This window comes from Galleria mellonella, unplaced genomic scaffold (assembly GCF_026898425.1).
Source record: "Galleria mellonella isolate WM207_F2 unplaced genomic scaffold, CSIRO_AGI_GalMel_v1 utg184, whole genome shotgun sequence".
Taxonomy (NCBI): domain Eukaryota; kingdom Metazoa; phylum Arthropoda; class Insecta; order Lepidoptera; family Pyralidae; genus Galleria; species Galleria mellonella.
Genome location: NW_026442025.1, coordinates 322,309 through 344,259, shown reverse-complemented (window position 1 = coordinate 344,259; position 21,951 = coordinate 322,309). Strand labels below are relative to the sequence as shown.

Here is a 21,951-nt window from a genome sequence, read left to right as displayed (position 1 = left end):
GAACATTTCTATAGGTAAAGCAATTCATTTGAATTTTTTTTTCATATTTGCTATCTTATACCTCCGTCAGTTATGAACCGGTTAGGAAAATTTGTTTCTTATCTTTTCTTTTTCTTTTTCTTTCTTTGCTTTTTCTTATTTCTTATCTTACAGTTTGGTTCCATAAAAATTTTTTCAAAATCAGTTCAGTAGTTTAGTTTTTAAATCTTTTGATTTTTTCACAATTGAAGTTGTTTTTTTTTTGTGGGACATTATTTTTTAATTATTTCTGGAAGAGAAATCATGGAATGAATATGCCAGTATATGGACTTGGATATATTTACTTGTAAACTTGTCGAATTTCGCAGAATGACTATAAGTTATTTGGAAAATGTCCAAAAAATAAATGTTATTATATTTGAATATATATATATATATATATATATATATATATATATATATATATATATATATATATATAAATGTGTTTGCTAAGGGAGCGAATTGGGAAACTGTCAAGTTGGTAAATATTAATAAATAAATTAAGGTTTTTATCTACAAATAATTAAAGCTCGTGAGAAGTAGCTTGAAACATAAAAGTAAATTACCTATTGTTTTATTTTTATATTATTTACATTACGTAATTAAAATGGAAGCAAATACGGAAGTTAACTTTATTGATAACAAAAAGGCAATTACAATTATAAAGAAATAGGTATAGGAAAACACGATAGGTAAATAAACCGACAGACATTACATGATATTTTTTTTATTATTTTTTTTATCGTCATATTTTATTGTCGTCAAACAAAAAATAAAATAAATTTAATTTTTCTATCTAAAATTATTTGATGCTATTTATACATATACATATTAATTGTAAATATTAATTAATATTATATTAAAAATATAGGCACACTAATTTGCAAATGTTTGCGTTCCTTTATTAACGAACGTTCGCAGAATTTATTCTATTCATTTTTTAAATCTTCTTTCGGTTGACAAGTCCTATTCTCTGAATTTGGATCGACCTGCAAATAAATAATACATAATTAAAAATTTCTATTTTTATTTTTTTTTTACCACACAAGCATATTTTGCTCTGCAAAAATAGAATGTATTTAGACAGGACGGATTCGTCAATAGACTAGATATACTCTGTTGTTTTACTCCGCTAAGAAAGGCAGTTGCAAGCGTCACAAAATTAATATGAGACCAGTATGAAAATAAAATTCATCGATAGCAGAAAATATTATCAAAATCGGTCCAGGCGTGGCGACATACCAATTGTTTTAATTCCTTTTAGGTTTCAACGTCGATGCTTTATGCCAAGACTTTTAGATGGAGATTTTGTACAAATGTCATCTGATTAAATACCTCTGTACCAATTGTATTTCTGCAACAGCAGTGGGGTATAGCTGTAGGGTGGAAGCTATAGTCTGAGATATGGCAAAGGAATTAAAAATTACGGAAGCATAACACCATAGTCTCTAGGAATGACAACGCATAAAAGGTACCAAGGGTGTCACAGTATATTCTGTGACGTGTATTCATATTGATAAGTGAGGTTTATCTTTTCATCAAGAACGCTATTAACATATTTGACATTCTACGCTGTTTGAAAGAAAATTAAAGTCGCTGTTTTATGAGATGCAAAATATATACCAGAGGGAGATTTTGTACAAAAGTCGTTTGCTTGAGTACCTCTGTCCCATTCGTGTTTACACCGTGAAGCAGTTGTGTTTGCATGGCTGTGTTTCGGTTTGAAGGGTGGGATATGACATGAATTTACAGGGTACAGAGGAATAGCACCTGAGTCCTCTGGCAACGCATGGGGAGTATCATGGGCGAAACAGTATACTCTGTTATGTATGTTATATATGTAGGAACATATAATCGGTAACTTACAATGTAACCGACTTGGAACCTATTGATGTAATGCGAGTAGACGATGCTGGGCATGTTGGTGGCACGCATGGCTGCCGTCGCGTCCTGGCCAGCATGCTTCTTCAGGACTTCGGGACCAGCAGGGTGCTACGAACACAAAAATAACTTTTCAAAAACGGACCTTGTGAAAATAATGAAAAAACAACTGGTAAATATTTATCTATCTTCACGTCAAGTTCCTTGCGGGGTAGACAGTATAAACTGAATGCCAAAGATCTCTCTTAATATACATTTTTGCTTCATAACTCGTCTCATGACTGTATATTAGTCGATGACACTTTTTTTAAAACCACTGAGGTGGCAAACAAGCTTGTGGTGTTTCATGGGCGAAACAGTATACTCTGTTATGTCCATGGTACTGCTCATGTCTATAGGCGACGGTTATCACTTTCCATAAGGTGGGCCGTCAGCTTGTTTGTCATTCTAAGTTGCATAAAAAAAAATAAAAAAATAAAAACTCTGTCAGACTTTTGGTATTTTTTTTTTATTCAACTTAGAATGGCAAACATGCTGACGGACCTGATGGAAAGTGGTAACCGTCACCTATAGACATGAGCAGTACTATGGACATAACAGAGTATACTGTTTCGCCCATGATACCCCCCATGCGTTGCCATTCCTGAGGACTCAGGTGTTATTCCTCTGTACCCAGTAAATTCACGCCATATCCCACCCTTGAAACCGAAACACAGCCATGCAAACACAACTGCTTCACGGTTGAAACACTAATGGGACAGAGGTACCCAAGCAATCGACTATTGTACAAAATCCCCCTCTGGTATTTCGGATATTATAAAGCAAAACCAATCAGTATTTCGCCAGAAAACCACTTGCTTCTTGCAAGGTATAGATTCAATAAGGAGTGGTTTGAATAGGTATTGCTGATTTTTTTGTGGATACACTTTATGGAAATGTAGTATAGCTTTTCATTCGCTAGTTCAAAATCTAAATGCGAGAAAGAGACAAATAGATGTGAGTACATTTACCAAGTCGCCGAAATCAGTGATGTCGTACACGGCGCAGTCCACCACTATGTACAGGCGACGGCCGTCCTCACCATCGTAGCGTGATACCTCTGGCCATGTGAAGTTGCTCTGAGGCTGAAACAAATCATATCTAAATACCATTCAGTACGTAATTTTTTTTTTAATAGATGATAATGATATGGTGAACCCGATGATGATGATTTATAACGTAAAAGTTTACAACTTTAGTTTTTTAATGACTAACAAGACTTTAGAAACACCACAATATAAGTCAGCTTGCTTTGCACCATTTATGTTATTTAAACATTCATAAAAAAACATAAATGGTGCAAAAGGTACTTATATACAAGACTTTTTAAATCACTTCCAAAAGAAGATCCTCAATTTGTTAGATGTTTGCCTCTATGACGTGGTTGGGGACTTGAGTAAGTCATGCATACCAAAATGTTTAGATAGGAGGTGGCGCGGTGAGCCGGGTTATTGAGTTCCCTAAAATATGTTGGCTGGCTCACCCGTCATACTCGTGAACGGGTGCCGCCTGTAGGGACTAGTCTGCTCTGGTCACTGCATCCGATTTTTTTTTGTTATAATTATATATATTTTAAATTTAATGATCTGATATTGCTTGGTAAACTACCAAGCTTTATTTATTTATAAAAATTCATAATTTATATAGTTGAATTTTTTGAAAAAAGCAACAGCTGAGCCTTCTTGGCTATAATGACATTCCGAATAGGCGGTAACGAAAAATAACTATTCAAAAATGCTTAAATCTAGGTTTATTTGAATAAAATCAATTATTCCTTTTTTCTTTCTGTTTCACGATTATATACTGAAAGGATTTTCATAATTCTTTTTTAAAATCGGTAAAATTTATTTCCGTGTTGGCCCCAAATTCATTTTATAGTGACTGAAACTGCCACTATTGCTTACGAAAAAAAAAATCCTTGTTACGAAGCAAAAAGCTGCGATACATCTCTTGATTCGTCAACGTGCTTTGTTATTATTGAGACCTGTTCATTAAATATACCATTTAATGATTGCTTACCTCTTTAGACTTATCTGGGAGACTGGAGAAATCTTTAGCGTCCCTAATACGAGTATACTTCTTTATTTGACTGTCTGGTCGTGCTGTGAACGCGTACTCCGCGGCTCCCACCACTTCCTGCGGTGTGGCGATTTCTGATGACACTGCAACATTACAGCAGCCGATATAAGTACATATGTTTTGTTATAATTCATTTTATTTTATATAACAATAAAAATAAAAACATTAGTACAGTCTATCTATAAAATCTTTAATCTTTTTAAAAGTATTTTTTTAATATAAATATTTAATTCTCAGTGTGGTCCCGGCACAGAATGGGCCAACCCTCCCTTTCCCGTGGGTGTCGTAAGAGGCGACTAAGGGAGAACGAGAGATGAACAGCAGCGTCCCTCTTAAAACATCTTCAAGCCTAACTGCGGTTGCCAATCCGCTTGCCAAATATGGCAACTGCTGACAAAACCCTAGGAGGAAGCTTATGTCCAGCAGTGGACAGTTAAAAGCTGATAAGGATGAATAATTTAATACACTGTACGGTTACACCCTCTCATTTACCATCAGTTAGGTTTTATGTTTTTTTACCAACATTCAACATTAATTGTTTTTTTACAAATCGTATAGGTACTTCATCATCACCATCCTGCCCTTATCCCAATTATTATTTGGGTCGGCGTAATATGATTTTATCTATATTACAAAAAGATTTGACTTTTAGTTTTACGACCGGCCGCCTGCCTATAAATACTTATTTAACAAATTAAAATATAAAGAGTGAGTGAAGAAAGTCGTGTGCCCATTTTTTTTGATAGATGAAAATGGTATGGTAACCCCGCCTGCGCTAACGGTATACGCTGGCATGGCACCAGTGAAGAAGATCGATGAGGATGAAAACAGGCCAGTTAGCCCATCATGATGAATTCATCAGGAATTAACCACGATAGTTTCCAGGTGGAACCGCGTGGAGGTCGACCTGGTTGGGTATATTGCTAGCAATAGGATTCTCAGTCTCCATTACTAACAATCCCTTTCCCCCCATCGAGTTCCCCGTATCGGTAGCAATGGGATTCTTAGTCTCCATTACTAACAATCTCTTTTTCACCTCACGTGCCCATTTAAAACGCAATTTTCAAGTGACACTTGGAACTGAAAATACTTTCGCTTATAAATAAACAAAACTGGTAGTGGTGGTGGTGAGCTCAGGATATGACCATGGTGTAACTTAAATAAACTGGATTATTCTGCACTTAGTTCTGTGAGTGAGTTAAGTATCTGATAAGTATGATTTAATCACAAGACCATCTTATATCTTAGTTCGATAAGTGTTACGTGATGATAGGAGATCGTCAATAATCTATATCTATAAATAAGATGAGAGATAAGTAGACTGTTACAGAGACAGCCCAGTTTTTTTTTTTTAATGGATGATAATGGAATGATAACCCCACCCGCGCTATCGGTATACACCGGAGGGGCACCAGTGAGGTGGTGATAGGTGAGGATGAAGCAGGTCAGTTAGCCCATCGTGACGAATTCAACAAGAATTGTTCACGATGGTTTCCAGGGGAAACCAAGTGGAGGTCGACCTAATAAGGCATATTGCTAACAATAGGGCTGTCAAACACGAAGATAGATTCATAAACAGTGACGTCATACAGGCAAAAATGAAGCGACGATTTTAAACATATTGCTAGACGACAGTTGCTTAGAAACTTTTATTTCTAATTTCTTTAAAAATCAACTCGATTTAAAAGTAATCGTCGACTTGACAACCCTAATAGGAATAGAGCATTATAGCCTACTTGTAAATTCCACATGCGTCCGTAAATTCGTGCTAAGCACAAACTAGTATGCGTGGGTGTGTGTATGGTGTGTGTGGACAGACGATTGCTCCAATTTGTCCGGTCAACAAAACATGTGTTTGTGTTGTCACATGTAATATGTATACGCACCGCTCACTTAGTTATCACTCTCATTACTAATATAACTAGAACAATGTTTTTATTTAGTCTGAAAATGGACTGAGCGGCCAATAAGTTTATTAGAGAGGTCCTTCCTTTGATCTAGGTATTTCCATTACGCTTCTAATATTGTTATAAGTTAATTCGGTACTCTCAGACAGTAAATAAAAATATTACTTATTTAAAAATAGAATAAGAGTACTGAGTTTCTCATTAGTTTCTATGAGAAACCAGCAGATATTACGTCTTCGACGTCTGATGTATTCTAAAAAAGTGATTAATAGAATTGCGTTTTGATAATGTAGCACGAATAAATAATTTAATTTTTTCATCACCAGGTTATTGTAAAATATGATTAAGGGAACTAAACAATGATTATTAAATGCGATGAGGAGAAACTCGAAATAAACCCTTATTGTTATACTATTTATAAAAATAATTTTGTAAAATAATTAGGTGGATCATACATAAAAATATTATAGTACAGATACACGGATTGAATATGACTCTTACATGCAAAATATGTATATACCTATATATACATATATACGTATATACACAGATACAGATATATATATATATACATATATAATCAGAGAAGTTTATTTTTCAGAGTAAAATATTTTTAACATTGGCTGCATTCTATTATTTCATGACCATTTAAAAATATGTCAAATCATTTCGCCTCTCAATCGCTGTCTTACACCGCAGATACTATCTTTAATCTGTACACCCTACGCATTATATGATTTTGAAACAAAAATATTTTTTATTTATACAAACTTAACCTAATTTTAAGCTTTTTCGAAATAATTTTACCGCCCACTTACAATTTCAGCTGAGTAGAATAGAGAAAAAATCAAGTTTTTTTTTTTAAATAAACATTTAATTTTATAACTTTAATTTTATAAAATACTAGATTAACAACAAGTTTAATAATATTACACAATAATCCCTTTATTAGCTCCTGCTAGGATATTTAACTGCACCGATGCATCGGCTATGACGCCGTATACTAATCAAAAGGAGCTCATAGATGGCGCCAAGCATAAGCCATTGTTCGGTTGTGTAAAATTTATTACTAAGCTCCAAGTATCGGTGTTGGCGGCCGTAAAACTAACAGTCAAGTGCCACCAATTAGGGACGTCACTACATATTCCTGAATGACAGTTTTTACTTGCGGTTTATTCCACACGTCTGGTTATACAGCGTGTCCTAATAAAATGGTTTGTTTTTTTATATACAACTTAGAATGACAAACAAGCTGACGACCCACTTGATGGAAAGTGGTAACCGTCGCCTATAGACATGAGCAGTACCATGGACATAACAGAGTACACTGTTTCGCCCATGATACCCCCCATGCGTTGCCATTCCTGAGGACTCAGGTGTTATTGGTCTGGTGTTCCACTATACCCTGTAAATTCACGCCATATCCCACCCTTCAAACCGAAACACAGCCATGCAAACACAACTGCTTCACAGTTGAAACACGAATGGGACAGAGGTACCCAAGCAATCGACTTTCGTACAAAGTCTCTTCTTTTTCTTTCTTTTTCTTTTTTTTTCTATAAATGATAATGGAATGGTACCCCGCCTGCTCTAACGGTATACGCTGGCGGGGCACCAGTGAGGGGTGACAGGTGACGATGAAAGCAGGTCAGTTAGCTCACCGTTATGAATACACCTGGAATTCAGCACAATGGTTTCCAGGGGGGCCCACATGGAGGTTGACCTGACAGGGTATATTGCTAGCAATGGGACTGGTAGTCCGCATTACTATCAATCCCTTTCCCCCCTAAATGGTTTGATTAGATATTAATAAACGTTACTAAGCGAAAGTTACTTTAAGCGAAAGTTCTCAATTCGCTTGCATTTTTTATTTATTTGAATATTAACAATTTAATGTTACGTATTACTTACTATTATATATTATACTATCTGTTTCGCAAGGCTTTGCTCGCGTGAATCAGTACATAAAGTACCCTGTATTTGAATTTCATTCAAATCCATTCAGTAATTTTTGCGTGAAAAAGTAACAGATATACATCCATCCGTCCTTACAAACTTTTGAATTTATAATGCTTGTAGGAGTAATAAATATAATGTTTCTACGCCAATTGATGATTTTCATACTTATCTATGTATTATATATTATTATTATAAGACCACTTTTTGTCCGTCTGTCTGTCCATCTGTCAAGACCTCTCTAATCTCCTGAAGGTGTGAAATGCTTTTTCATGACTACAGGGGTTTGTAACTTGTAAGTCGACGAAATCAAAAGATACGATCGCCTGTAACGTATGTTTTAACATTTGCAAGGGAATCAAAACGTAAGGGTATCTTCCGTTGAACTAGAATCATGAAGTTTGACAAGAAACAATGTCGTACAGCACAAGAAAAGGGAAAATTCGGAAATGCTAAATTTAAAGTTGCATCTCAAAAAAATTCAAAATTTATTTCAAATTATAATTTGTAATATCGCTCGATATACGAGTCCGACTTCTACTCGGCTTGTTTATTAATATACGTTTTGTCACATATTTTGCGAAGCTAATAACTAAATTAAAACATATGGTTATGTCATCATTTCCATCATTTTTAAACTTCAATTGTCCACTGCTGGTCTCATAAATTGTCATAAAGAATAGTTCTGAGTCTCCTGCATCCATTTACTCCCTGGACTCGACACTCTACACGACATTTATATATTTCCCAGAGGGAGACTTTGTACAAAAGACGATTGCTTGGGTACCTCTGTCCCATTCGTGTTTCTACCGTGAAGCAGTTGTGTTTGCATGACTGTGTTTCGGTTTGAAGGGTGGGATATGGCGTGAATTTACTGGGTACAGAGGAATAACACCTGAGTCCTCAAGAATGGCAACGCATGGGAGGTATCATGAACGAAACAGTATACTCTATTATGTCCATGGTACTGCTCATGTCTATAGGCGACGGTTACCACTTTCCATCAGGTGGGCCGTCAGCTTGTTTGCCAATCTAAGCTGTATAAAAAAAAATATTTCACGACTGTTTTTCAAGCTACATGGCCTGCAACTCATTTTCACTTTGAACTTTTATCAACCACGTTGATTCTTCTGCAGGCACCCCTATTTTGAAGTCTTTCACGTCGGAAACTCCGAGGGTAGTCGTCTCCACAGCTCGCAGGGCGACTATATCTATTCAATTCTAAATACAACTAATTACTTCATACCCTGTATTCACATGTTACAGTTATCCCTCGCCCCGTATTAAATAGTTAACTTTACGATCGCTGAACGACTGACTGTACCGTCATGGTAATGGATATGTTTATTACTAACTCATAAACCATCGGCGCGTGTTTGATTGGCAGAATGAATGAACGTAAAAAATTATATTCATAGAATATACATATGTTGACAAAAAAACGTATTTCCAATATGTAATAGTAATTAATACTGACCCAATTTCTTAACCCAAAATAGTAGCTACAATCTATTAACCTTAATTATTAAAACTAACTGCTAATAATTAGTAAAACTAGCTGACTCGGCAAACGTTGTTTTACCATATACATTATTTCGAGAACTATACATGAAAAATTATCCTAAAACAATATTATATTCGATCGTTATCTTGCAACCCTATTGCGGAATATTAAAATCGCTATTAAAAAACAGGCGTTGATCGTAAAAGCGTGAAAATTTTAATTTGTATGTATTTTTCAATGCTAAGTCAAAATAAAAAAATAGAAAAAATTCTCAAAAAAATAAAAATAAAATATTTAGAGGTGGGTCACCCTTATCATTGAGGGATATGAAAAACAGATGTTGGCCGATTCTCAGACCTACCCGATATGCGTACAAAATTTCATAAAAATCAGTAAAGCTGTTTCGGAGGAGTTTGGTAACAAACACCGCGACACGAGAATTTTATATATTAGACATTGTACCTTAATGATGCTTGACATATTATTATATCGAACATGGGACTTATTGGGGGGAAAGGGATTGTTAGTAATGGAGACTAAAAATCCCATTGCTAGCAATATACCCAACCAGGTCGACCTCCTCGCGGTTCTTCCTGGAAACTATCATGGTTAATTCCTGATGAATTCATCATGATGGGCTAACTGGCCTGTTGTCATTCTCATCTATCACCCTTCACTGGTGCTCCGCCAGCGTATCCCGTTAGCTCAGGCGGGGTTACCATTCCATTTTCAACCATCAAATAAAACCCACCTGCCAAGCGTAGCAAATTACTGGCAAAACTCCACTTATGAAGGAGATCTGTGGTCAGCAGTTAACAGTGTTAAATGATAGTAAAATTATATATATATATATATATATATATATATATATTTTTAATGTAGGTACTATTTTACTTGTAAAAATTTTTCATTTAAGTCCCGAGAGTAATAATAATAATAATTTATTTCAAAATAAATATTACATTTTAAATATAGGTAAAACTCTGCTCTCTAAATAGGTAAATCCTGTACTTTAGGATAAGCTCCTCCTTATACGGCATAATGACACAAAATTACACAAAAAAAAAGACAGTACAAGTTAAGGTACTAATACAGTAATAATTTAATTTGCCCAAATAATATTTTGTAAATGAAATCTTGACTGTGTAATTTGTGAATGTATGGAATGGATGAGTTATTTTAACTAACATACTACTAATAACAAATCTTCAGTTTCATCATATGTCTTACTTAATAGCCAATCACTAACAATTCTTTTGCATATATGTTTAGTTTTTGAATATATAGATAATTCCTTATTTGCCTTTTTATATAAATATGGTCAAATATGGTAAATATTTAGACATCTTCATCATCATCATCATCATAATTATCATCATATCAGCCGTTATCATTTTCCATCATGATGTCTACCACCACTCATCAAATGACCGATAAAACGAAAAAAAGGTAAGCAAGCTATAGTAACAATTTCCCGTCTATATAGCTTGAAGAACCATCAAGTGAAGGGAAAGGAAATTTCGTATGTGCACTAGACGCGACTTCAAATGTATTACAGCAATTGAATGCAAGGAGCTCTGGACCATCCTTTATGGCAGTCTATGAGATAGGTAATAACTTTATAGGAATAAAATACTATTATAAATTCAAGTCTATTTACTTCTGAACACTAATTTGTGTTCCAAAAAATTAAGTTCCTTAAAAAAACCGACTAAAACCGCTCTCTATACCTCAACTTTCTTATGTGTTTTTTTTTTCATACCGCATTTTCTGTTAACCGCTGATGGCCTTTACAGTTTATAAAATTAAATTATTTAAGACATACGTACCGCGTCTTGCAGCTTTGACCTTTCAACTCGATAGGCGATGACAAAAATGACGTGACGTCACATGTGACGTCACACAACTTTCCTCTCAAAAGGGGGAGGAGTGTGAAGTGACATGCGCGCGCTGGCGCCACCCCTAAACAACTAGTATTTAAGGCTGCAGCCCTCTGAGTGCGGCCAGTAAGCACCCGTATACCAAGTCGAGATCTCGTCTCGGCCCGTCAAAAGTTTACGACGAGATACATCGAGGTAAGTAGATACAATAATTACGATATATTCACAATACGAACCACTGTCTCGACATTGTTTTCAGCGGGATTGCGGAGTAAATTATATAATTAATAAAAAATATACAGGTGCAATGGTAAAAAATAGGGAAAAATAAAAAATAATCTATTTTAGGTATATACGAATAAATTGATTTGCCAAAAACTACATTCATGGATTAAAATTGACAGATTTTTCGCTTAAAAAAAATAATAAAGTCCAACAATAATGTTGACAAAGAGCAAAAAAAAATTATATACACACGTAATTAAAACTACGGCGTTAAATTAGAAGTCATATACTTAAAACATTTAATAATAATCATAACGTAAAATTACTTATATATTTATTAGATAAGTTACCAAAACGGAAAATAATGGTATTCATTTTCAATACCACGTAAATAAAGATAGATTTCACAATGATATTTAAAAATTAATTTATTAAAACACATATTAAATGTATGTATATCTTATTATCATTCAGTTTTTTTAAATTAATGAATGACAAAATATTTTATTATAATAAATAGGTAATTAAATTTATTATGCTTCTAAAAAGTAACTCCTTTAGAAGTTATTGCTATTCCAAAAACGTTCAAAACGTAGTACCTATGTTAACCTAATTATATTTTTTTCTAATAATAATCTTACAAAAGGTATCATAAAAAAAGTAATCAATACGTATTCAAGAGTCGGCACTACCCTTATAACGACAATAAACGAAAGGTAAATCTATGCAATCATGCAGGAGTTTTAACACAGTAACATAAATCATATCCACCATGTTGTATAACTATCAACATATGTACGCCTCTATCTTAAATATCGATAGATATCATAAGACACCTAGCTGCTTTATATTTTAAAATTATAAAATATACTACATAGAGTTCATACAAAGGTTTTTGTTCGAAGTGTCATCGATCTGTGTAGTATCTAAATTTATTATTTTTTCTTTAGTTATTTTAGAAAATGTATATTCATAACTAATTAAAAATTGTGTCCCAGAAAATAAATCGAGTTCAATTGTGACAAAACGAAATATTTTGGTATAAGAACTAAACTACTGCACCGATGTTGATAAATCTTCTTTGGTATCAAATGTTATAACATTTGGTACCAAAGTCCATTCAGATAAAAAAAATCCAAATCGGTTTAGAACTGACGGAGTTATAATGTAACAAACATAAAAAATGCAACTGAATTGAGAACGTTCTTCTGATTGAAATCAATTGATAAATAATATATAAAATATTGGCACTATGTAAAATCATCAAGCCCAGGGAAATTAATTTTATTAGTTTTCGAACAATACAAAACTAGACACCCCATAAAAGTAAGAATTGTACAGTTTTTTATGTGTTAAACACCGTAGTAACGTAAGTGTCGACTTGAACCTACCTATCCCTGTTCTGCAGCTAATTAAAATTGGAATATCTTCATTCTACATTATTAAATAATGGTTCAAAAGCAAAGCTAGTAGTCGAAATGAATAAAAATTAAAAAAGACAACACTCGTGTTTGTTTGAAATTAAACATTCAGCTCACGTTTGGAATTGGTTGAATCAGGTTAAATTGGAGTGTGCCACAAAAAAAATTCAATTTTAATTGGGACAACACCTAATCTAAAAATTTGATCTAAAAATTAAACCATTGAACCGATTTTTAGCAAATTTCTACCAATCTGTATATCCATTCAGATGTAACCGTCGCCTATAGCCATGAACATAACAGAGTATACTGTTTCGCCCATGATACACCCCATGCGTTGCCATTTTTGAGGACTCAGGTATTATTCCTCCATACCCAGTAAATTCACGCCATATCCCACCTTTCAAACGAAACACAACTATGCAAACACAACTGCTTTACAACTGCACAACACGAATGGGACAGAGGTACCCAAGCAATCGACTTTTGTAGAAAGTCTCCCTCTAGTATCTCAAAATTAATTTCGCAGTTATTTGATATATTTTTAAGTATATTCAGCTATATTTTAATATAAATTTTTAAATGTTTTATATATCGATTAAGACTCGCCACTACATGGCAAGGTTGTCGCGTGACATTTAGAAAAATCGATTCATGTTGTCGAAGATAATGGGTGCATTGTAATTTGTCTCTGTAAACACCTTTAATTAAACATTAGATGTATTTATATTAATTTTTCTTATCTGAAATCATGTTTATTTTGCGCCTGTGACTACTCGAAATGATTATGCAAGCAAACGATTCTGCGGAAGGTCGTTAAATTTAATGTCGTTCCCATAAACCAGCTGAGAATATCAAAAAAATTCGTTGAATTCTCCAACGTGCTGTTAATACGCGTAAAATATTTTGTTTAACTTCGGTATAATTTTTCAATTTACAACATTTATCGAACAAACATAGCTCCTGCTTTTCCTAATTCTTTCTGATTAAATTCGTTGCGTTGCAATTAGATAACAGTAGATTCCCACCCCCTCGCCCCCCAGGAGTTTACGCTTTACACGGGCTTTGCTGCTCTTGTAAACTGTGGTATTTCGCTGTTAATCCAAATGTACGAAAATGTTACATAAAAAGATTTACTTACTAAAAAAGTTTTTTTAGTTGAAAATTGAATGGTGACTCCATCAGTTTTTTTTTTATCTGTTTCCGTGTGATACCGGCATAGAGTAAGCCACGTCTTCCTCTCCCGTGGGTGATATTAAAGGCGACTAACGGAGAGCGAGAAATAGACAGCAGCGTCCCTCTTAAAACATATCTAAAGCCTAAATGCGGGAATAAAATAGAGGGATGTCCAGCTACTGGTAAACCTCCCAAGGGAGGTTCTTATTTTCATCAGTGGCACTTGAACGCTGATATGATGACGACGATGACACCTCCTATTCGACTAATCGCCACTAGGTTCACCTTAAAATATTAATTTAAAAAAATTCTTGATTGAAAAGACATAAATTAGATATTCCACCAAGTTGCCTTTCTATTTCATTTACCTGCTAGATGAGCTGTTGTCTTATTGTATATTATATAAATAATAGATATTTTTTTTTATTGTTAATTTATTTGCTTTTGGCTACAACAGAATATCAGTGTCTTTCTCTTTTGAGAGCAAAGCGATAATCTGAGTTGTGACCATTTCGTGCTGCTAAGGCACACGCACGTAAAGAAAATTAAGTTACGTCTTTTATCTATTTTTCTTTCTTCTTTTTGTATTCTTTTATCTCTTTTCACTGCGCATGTCTATCTATTTCTGTTGTTATTTGTGTGATGTAAGTAATTCGAATAAATTACACATCTATCTATATATATTATGGACATCAATGGTGCCTTTTATATCCAATGGCGATGGTCGCCATTTTTCATAATCGAGACCGTTTTCTTCTCAATATTTAGAAAAAAATATATTTGTCCACCATATATTACCAGTCCAATACCATATCAGATATATTTTAGAACCATATTTTTTTTAATAATTAAAGATTGTATCTCACAAAAAAAGCCGAGTCTAATTGTGTCAAGTAGGTATTATGATCTAAAAACACTAAACCATTTTTGATTAATTTCTTTGAGACCAATCTGTAAGTATATCCTTTCAAATAAAAAATCCAATCGGTTTAGAGCTTACAGAGTTTTGAAGTAACAAATATAAGAAAAAGAAATATAACCGAATTGGGGACCTCCTTTTTTTAAGTCGGTTGAAAAAGGCAGAGGTGCCCAATTATATATTTTATATTATATTTTATACGCAGTGCGACATCTAATAGATCCTTTGCATTCAATATGATTTACTCCCATACTTTACTTATTTTATTTCATTTAATCTTAATTACCTTATTTTAACTATCTTATCTTATTTTGTCTTATCTTTATTTTTTTTTTATACAACTTAGAATAGCAAATAAGCTGGCGACCCACCTGATGGAAAGTGGTAACCGTCGCCTATAGACATGAGCAATACCATGGACATAACAGAGTATACTGTTTCGCCCATGATACCCCCCATGCGTTGTCATTCCTGAGGACTCAGAAGTTATTCCTCTGTACCCAGTAAATTCACGCCATATCCCACCCTTCAAACCGAAACACAGCCATGCAAACACAACTGCTTCACGGTTGAAACACGAATGGGACAGAGGTACTCAAGCAATCGACTTTTGTACAAAGTCTCCCTCTGGTAACTTATAACATTTGTTGTTAAATTTATAACACAACCTTACCGTTCCCTAAGGACTTGTACCAACACGCATGGTTGCTCGTCATGTCGACGTGTTAGATTACAGAAGTTTAATAGTTTCTAGATAAATTATTTTACTAGATTTTGTAGTAATACCTATGTATGATTAAAAGTAAACTTCAGTTTTTTTTTTATACAACTTAGAATGGCTAACAAGCTGATGGCCCACCTGATGGAAAGTGGTAACTGTCGCCTATAGACATGAGCAGTAACCATGGACATAACAGTACACACACATACTGTTTCGCCCATGATACCTCCATGCGTTGCCATTCCTGAGGACTCAGGTGTTATTCCTCTGTACCCAGTAAATTCACGCCATATCCCACCCTTCAAACAGAAACACAGTATTAGTATTTGAAAGAATTATTTTATACTGGCTCTTACTCACTACTTCATCCGCGCAACTGGGATATGATTTCTGGATGGATGATAATGTAATGGTAACGCCGCCTGCGCTATCGGTATACACTAGTAGGGCACCAGTGAGGGATGATAGGTGAGAATGAAAAGGCAGATCAGTTAGCCCATAGTGATAATTCCACTAGAATTAACCACGATGGTTTCCAGGAGGAACCACGTGTAGGTCGACCTGTTAGGGTGTATTGCTAGCAATGGGGCGACCGGGATATGTTTACTGAGTGGAATAAATAGCCTATATCCTTCTCCATCGCATATAGTACGTGTATACCAAATTCCATAGTGATCTGTTACGATGTTAAGACGTAACAAACAAATAAACATACTTTCAAATTTTATAATGTTAGCAAGGATAACAGATGTATCCCTCTCTCGTTTTATTTTCATGCTACTTGATATAATAAGTCCGCAAACGGTCCACATAAAATAAAACATTCATCGCATGAAAACAGGAACAGTTTATTTGTTTATTTTATTTAATACTAAATTGTACACACTACTTATAAAAATATAGATAGAACAATACTTATAGATAATCGCAAAATACAATGTAATACCCGTGATATTGAAAACTATAGTATTATGCCTTCATACCTTATCTTATTATCATATTTAAGAAACAATCTTCAAAATACATAGATAGAGTATCTGCATACAAATGCTTCGAGAAAAACGGCTCAACATTTTCATACAATTTTGCGTGATAAATAGTTACGAGTGATTCCTTTATAAATTCTATATTTATTTTGTCTTGTAACTTTTGCATCTTTTTAATGCGTAAACACTCATTTATTAAATAATACGTCAAGATACATTGTATGCGGGAGTATATAGAACACTGATAAAAAAAAAAACGAGACAGCTAATTTAACAAGTAGTTGACCCATTTTTAAGACTCGAAGCTCTATCTATTTAGTCTAAGGAAACAATATACAGTTTTCATGTAGAACAAACTGTAATTCTTATCAATCATTCGTGGCTAAAAGCCTTTATCAAACTGGTGAGCTTGATTTATCCTAGGAATGTGTTATAAACCCACGCTAATAAGGATTTGATTTAAATGTTTGCCATCACACAATCTTAGCGTATACGTCTATTAATACATTTAATTAGTCTAATTAGTTTAATCAGAATGAATTCAAGTGCCGTGTTTGGATAAGTTAACTAAATATACCATAAATGTAACGAACATATTCATTTGTTGAAATTAATAGTCGTACCTTTGTTTGCATTTCTTAATTCAATCCAATCATGTATGAACTTAGCTAATAACTAATTAAATCTCATAATATAATGTAAACTTAATACATTCATAATTGGTTTATATAAATATAGTCACTAAGAGAAAATCTCTCTTAATTTGTCTTCATTTCAAGGCTAATATAATGTATAATATTTACCGTGTGGTCCCGGCATAGAATGCGCCAACTTTTTCCTTTCCCTTGGGTATCGTAAGAAGTGACTAAGGGAATTTAATGTGCAAAGGATGGACAGCGTCGTCTCTCTTAACACATTACCAAAGCTTGACTACGATTGCTAAACCGCCTGCCGAGCGTGACAGCTACTGGCAGAACACTCCAATAGAGGGATGTTCAAAAGTGAACAGTTTTTTTTTTTGATAGGTGAAAATGGTATGGTAACCCCGCCTGCGCTAACGGGATACGCTGGCGGAGCACCAGTGAAGGGTGATAGATGAGAATGAAAACACGCCAGTTAGCCCATCATGATGAATTCATCAGGAATTAATCATGATAGTTTCTAGGGGGAACCACGAGAAGGTCGACCTGGTTGAGTATATTCCTAGCAATGGGATTCTCACTCTCCATTACTAACAATCCCTTTCCCCCTAAAAGTGGACAGTTAATATGACAATAATAATGACAAAATTTTGTAATTCTTGTAGATGTAATATGAGGTCGTTCATTTGTTACCACTTGGTATCCTAATGCCTAATCGTATTTAAATTTATCATAAACAGATTTGGAATAGAAACAGATAATGTTATTATCTCGATCACGCGTATTATACCCTAGTGTTTACATACAGAATTATATTAATGGTATTTAACCCGACTCCAGATATCATATATACCAGAGCCGCTTCTAATGTCTTTGGCAGGCTACTACTAAAAACACCATTGATGCTTATTTAATAACCTTAAATGTACAAACTTTTAATGCTCGAAATCGACTACGTATTTAGAATCTACGAGTTCGCGTTTTGTTTCACAAATATATAAAGAGACAATTTTAATAATATCCTAATTTAATATATTTTTAATTTGCAAAAGATGTTTTTTTTTTAATTATACAGCACTATCATACCTACTTGTGCAACAATTAGTCCAATACCTTAAGGTTGTCTTGAAAAGATTGCTCTCAGCAATAAGACCGCCTTACTGTACTTATACAATTGTATCGTTGTGCTTGTAAATTGTCTTGCTTATTTCCTATATAATATATATGTATAATGCAAATAAAGTATACTCATTCATTCACTCATACTATATCATAGTGTTATCTCTCTCGCTCACGAGTAACTAAACTTAGTAATAGCATTCGTTACTTAAATTTCGTAGGCACAAAATTTATTTTATTATCAAACTCTGTGCCAACAAAATTTAAATAGGCACAGAAAATTTAAATAATCTCCTCCTTCTTTTATGATATCGTTATTGATAAATCGTAATCTCTAATTTATTGGAAATAATCGACGTGTTTCTGTGGTTGCCGACACGGAGGAGCGCGATCCTTGTACGTTTCCAATATTATTTTTTTAGGGAAAAACAATTTACAATTAAGAAATAATGTAATAACAAATATATAATTTAATCAATTAATTGGAATCGTTAGGTAGAAGTAATTGTTTAACTGAAAAATCAATCGATATATTCTATTTCCATAAATCTTGCACTCGTAATACCACACCAGTTCACTTCATTAAGGACTGTAGCAAGATGGTGCTACGCGACCTCTACGCGATCTCGTAGCGTATGCTACGCGAAGCTTTTAATAAACCTTTAACTAGCATCAGACGTCTGACTATATCTCTTCTTCTTCTAAACCACACAACACAACAGATTTTTATACGAGCTCCACTAACGTTTATATATTTTTGCAGGTTTGTATGTACTGTACATACTATTATTATATTATTACATGTACATACATTAACACATGCTGACTTTTGTATAAGTACATAAATTCAAGGTAAATTAGACATGTATTAGAGTAAATATAACAGAATAAATATAATGCTAGAAGAAACAGTAAGACCCATTATCCTTAATGTCAAAATATAATATTTTGTTTTTCGAAATTTACTATAAATACTTTCAGTACAGGGACAAGCGTGGGTCGCCCTGTGCGACAGGACGTCCCACGCTTGGGATATTGTACATGTAAATTAGTCAATCTATCAAAAAATAACATGTGAACGCATATGAAGCACTTCTCTTATTAATTGGTAACACATTAATACTTTTCTCAAATTTTCTCGATGTCACGATAAACCTGAATTTACGCAACTAATTTAGGCAATGTCAATTCTAAATTCATTTTGTTATTTGTTATTTATTGTGTTTTTGTTATGTTTTGTTATGTTTTTAGTGCAATAAAGAATTATAATAAATAAATAAATAATTTATCGATCACATTTTTTATTGGTGGAATTACTAAAGCGAATATTAAACAACAAAATTTAGAGACACTTTGAGTTTTTAATCGTTATATCAATATACAATGTCATATCATCGGTCCCGTCATAGCCAATTCTACCACTTTCTTCCTCGAGTTTCAAAAGAGGCGACTAAGGGAACTTAATTGCCAAACAATAGGCTGCAGCGTCTCTCTTTATACATCACGAAAGCCTAACTACGTTTACCAACCCGCCTGCCAAGCGTGGCAACTACTGGCAAAATCTCCCAATAGGGCAAGGTCTATGTTCAGCAGTGGACAGTGAACGGCTGATGATGGTAAGGAATAATATAAACAGCGAAGGACTGAACCCTTAACCATGGCAGACGATACACTGTATTTGAACCGATATGCCAAATTCATATAATAAGTTACAACACTCGTTCGTTATTAGCCACAAATTCCTTTATTTTCAAACCGCCACTCATAATTAAGAGAAGCGAACGTATTGCTTTTCTTATTTCATTTTTTCATTTAAATATAAGAAAATGGCGCACACAAATGTATTTTACGAGTAAAAAAAATTACAAATGCTAATAACGGATAAGTTTGAATTCCATTCGTACATTTATATAGATTTATAAATGGTCTGTCAAACACACTAACTGATATCTATGTTTTACACAACGAATTTTCACACACGAATGTTCAAAAACGGCTTAAGTGAGTTAAGTGAGTCTTGGTCTCGGCACCACTTCCTTTCCCTTGGGTGTCGTAAGAGCTCTTAGAACATTACTAAAGCCTAACTGCATTGCCAATCTACCTACCAAGCGTGGTAACCACTAGCAAAACCTCCCATTAGGAAGAGACCTATGTTTAGCAGTAGATAATAAAGGCTTATAGGCAATAATAAAGGCAATAAATGGCTTTAGTCCACGATAACTTCTAAGTGAATTTGGACTCTTGATACCAGTGGGCGACACCTTCACACGAACAACAGTAACAGTAGTAGTATTAAACTACTAAAATTATATAATTTTGTAGTTTAATTACATGCATACATACATATCTGTCACGCCTGTCTCCCATTAGGATAGGCAGAAACAATGGAACGTCAAATGCTACGATTCCAACAAACCTCTTTCCACATTCATTAATCTTTTCATACACGCTCGCCGGTTACGGGTACTTTTAATTCGGCCCTTCTTTAGCACGTCGCCTATTTAATCGACATACGTCCGTCTAGGGCGGCCCCTACCGACATCTCCATTCATTCTCTTCTTCATAGTTTAATTATTATATAGTAATATTATAATTATAGTAGATATAAAAGATAATGTACATTCATCATCGGCGAACCGCAACCACTGACGCCGCGATCCAGAAAATTGGCAAATATTTTTAGGATCAGCTCAGATATAACTGTCTTATAAAAAAGTATTTATATTTTATAAAGCAGACGTTCGCTTAGAGTTATTACTTTTATTTTATTACTCGATTTCGTATTAAAAATTTGTGTTGAACTTTTTTTATGCAATTTAGAATGGCTAACAAGCTTACAGTGAACAGTAAGCAGTAGGATGTTTAATCATTTAATTATATATATACTTAAAACCTGTGAATGCTGGTGTCCCGCAAGGCTGTGTACTATCTCCAACACTGTTTCTTCTGCATATCAATGATATGTTACAGATCAGTGATATTCATTGTTATGCGGACGACAGTACAGGAGATGCATTATACACCGGTCATGCAAAGATCTCGCGGGCACATACCGATGAGCTCCGGAACAGACTTGTGTCTGAAATCGAAACTTCACTCGATAAAGTTTCGATCTGGGGTGAACGCAATCTTGTTCACTTTAACCCTGTGATGGTCCCCCCTTTGTGCACCCCTTATAATAATAACCCTCTAAACTAACCTACACATGGAAAACCTACAAAGCCTAAGAAAAGCCTACGAAGGCTTTACCTAATGAAATCCCATGAAAATCTAATGAAAACCTACCCTAAAGAATGACCTAACATCCTCAATATAATCCCATACCTATATTGCCTTATACACCCCAGACATCCTATGAATCATATAAACCCTTACAATAAACACTTAATATTGAACAGATCTTATAGTAGAACACTTGATCATCTGGCCAGATAAATAAATGTGTGATCGTCTAGTAATGTAGGACCCGTTGTGTG

The 21,951-nt window shown here is 34.2% G+C and overlaps 3 protein-coding genes across 7 annotated transcripts in view; 2 read left to right on the top strand and 1 right to left on the bottom strand.

Moving 5' to 3' along the window:
* The window catches only part of LOC113512097 (tRNA:m(4)X modification enzyme TRM13 homolog), a 232,565-nt gene that overhangs the window by 35,452 nt on the left and 175,162 nt on the right, over positions 1-21,951 (top strand). The gene's annotated exons all lie outside the window — the stretch shown is intronic.
* Positions 798-21,951, bottom strand: part of LOC128200455 (uncharacterized) — an 89,200-nt gene continuing 68,046 nt past the window's right edge. For 3 of the 4 annotated variants that reach the window (XM_052893905.1, XM_052893906.1, XM_052893904.1), the window contains exons 3-6: positions 3,961-4,103; positions 2,913-3,026; positions 1,888-2,013; positions 799-1,010 (exon numbers count right to left, since the gene is read on the bottom strand). In XM_052893905.1, the coding sequence (XP_052749865.1) occupies positions 951-1,010; positions 1,888-2,013; positions 2,913-3,026; positions 3,961-4,103 (443 nt within the window). In that variant the 3' untranslated portion in view covers positions 799-950. Of the gene's footprint in view, positions 1,011-1,887; positions 2,014-2,912; positions 3,027-3,960; positions 4,104-5,110; positions 5,197-21,951 lie in introns of those variants that run through there. The other variant, XM_052893907.1, reaches the window with a different exon arrangement.
* The window catches only part of LOC113515824 (prothoracicostatic peptides-like), a 116,786-nt gene continuing 106,174 nt past the window's right edge, over positions 11,340-21,951 (top strand). For both annotated transcript variants that reach the window (XM_052893903.1, XM_052893902.1), the window contains exon 1: positions 11,340-11,462. The gene's annotated coding sequence lies outside the window, so the exon portion shown is untranslated. The remainder of the gene's footprint in view (positions 11,463-21,951) is intronic.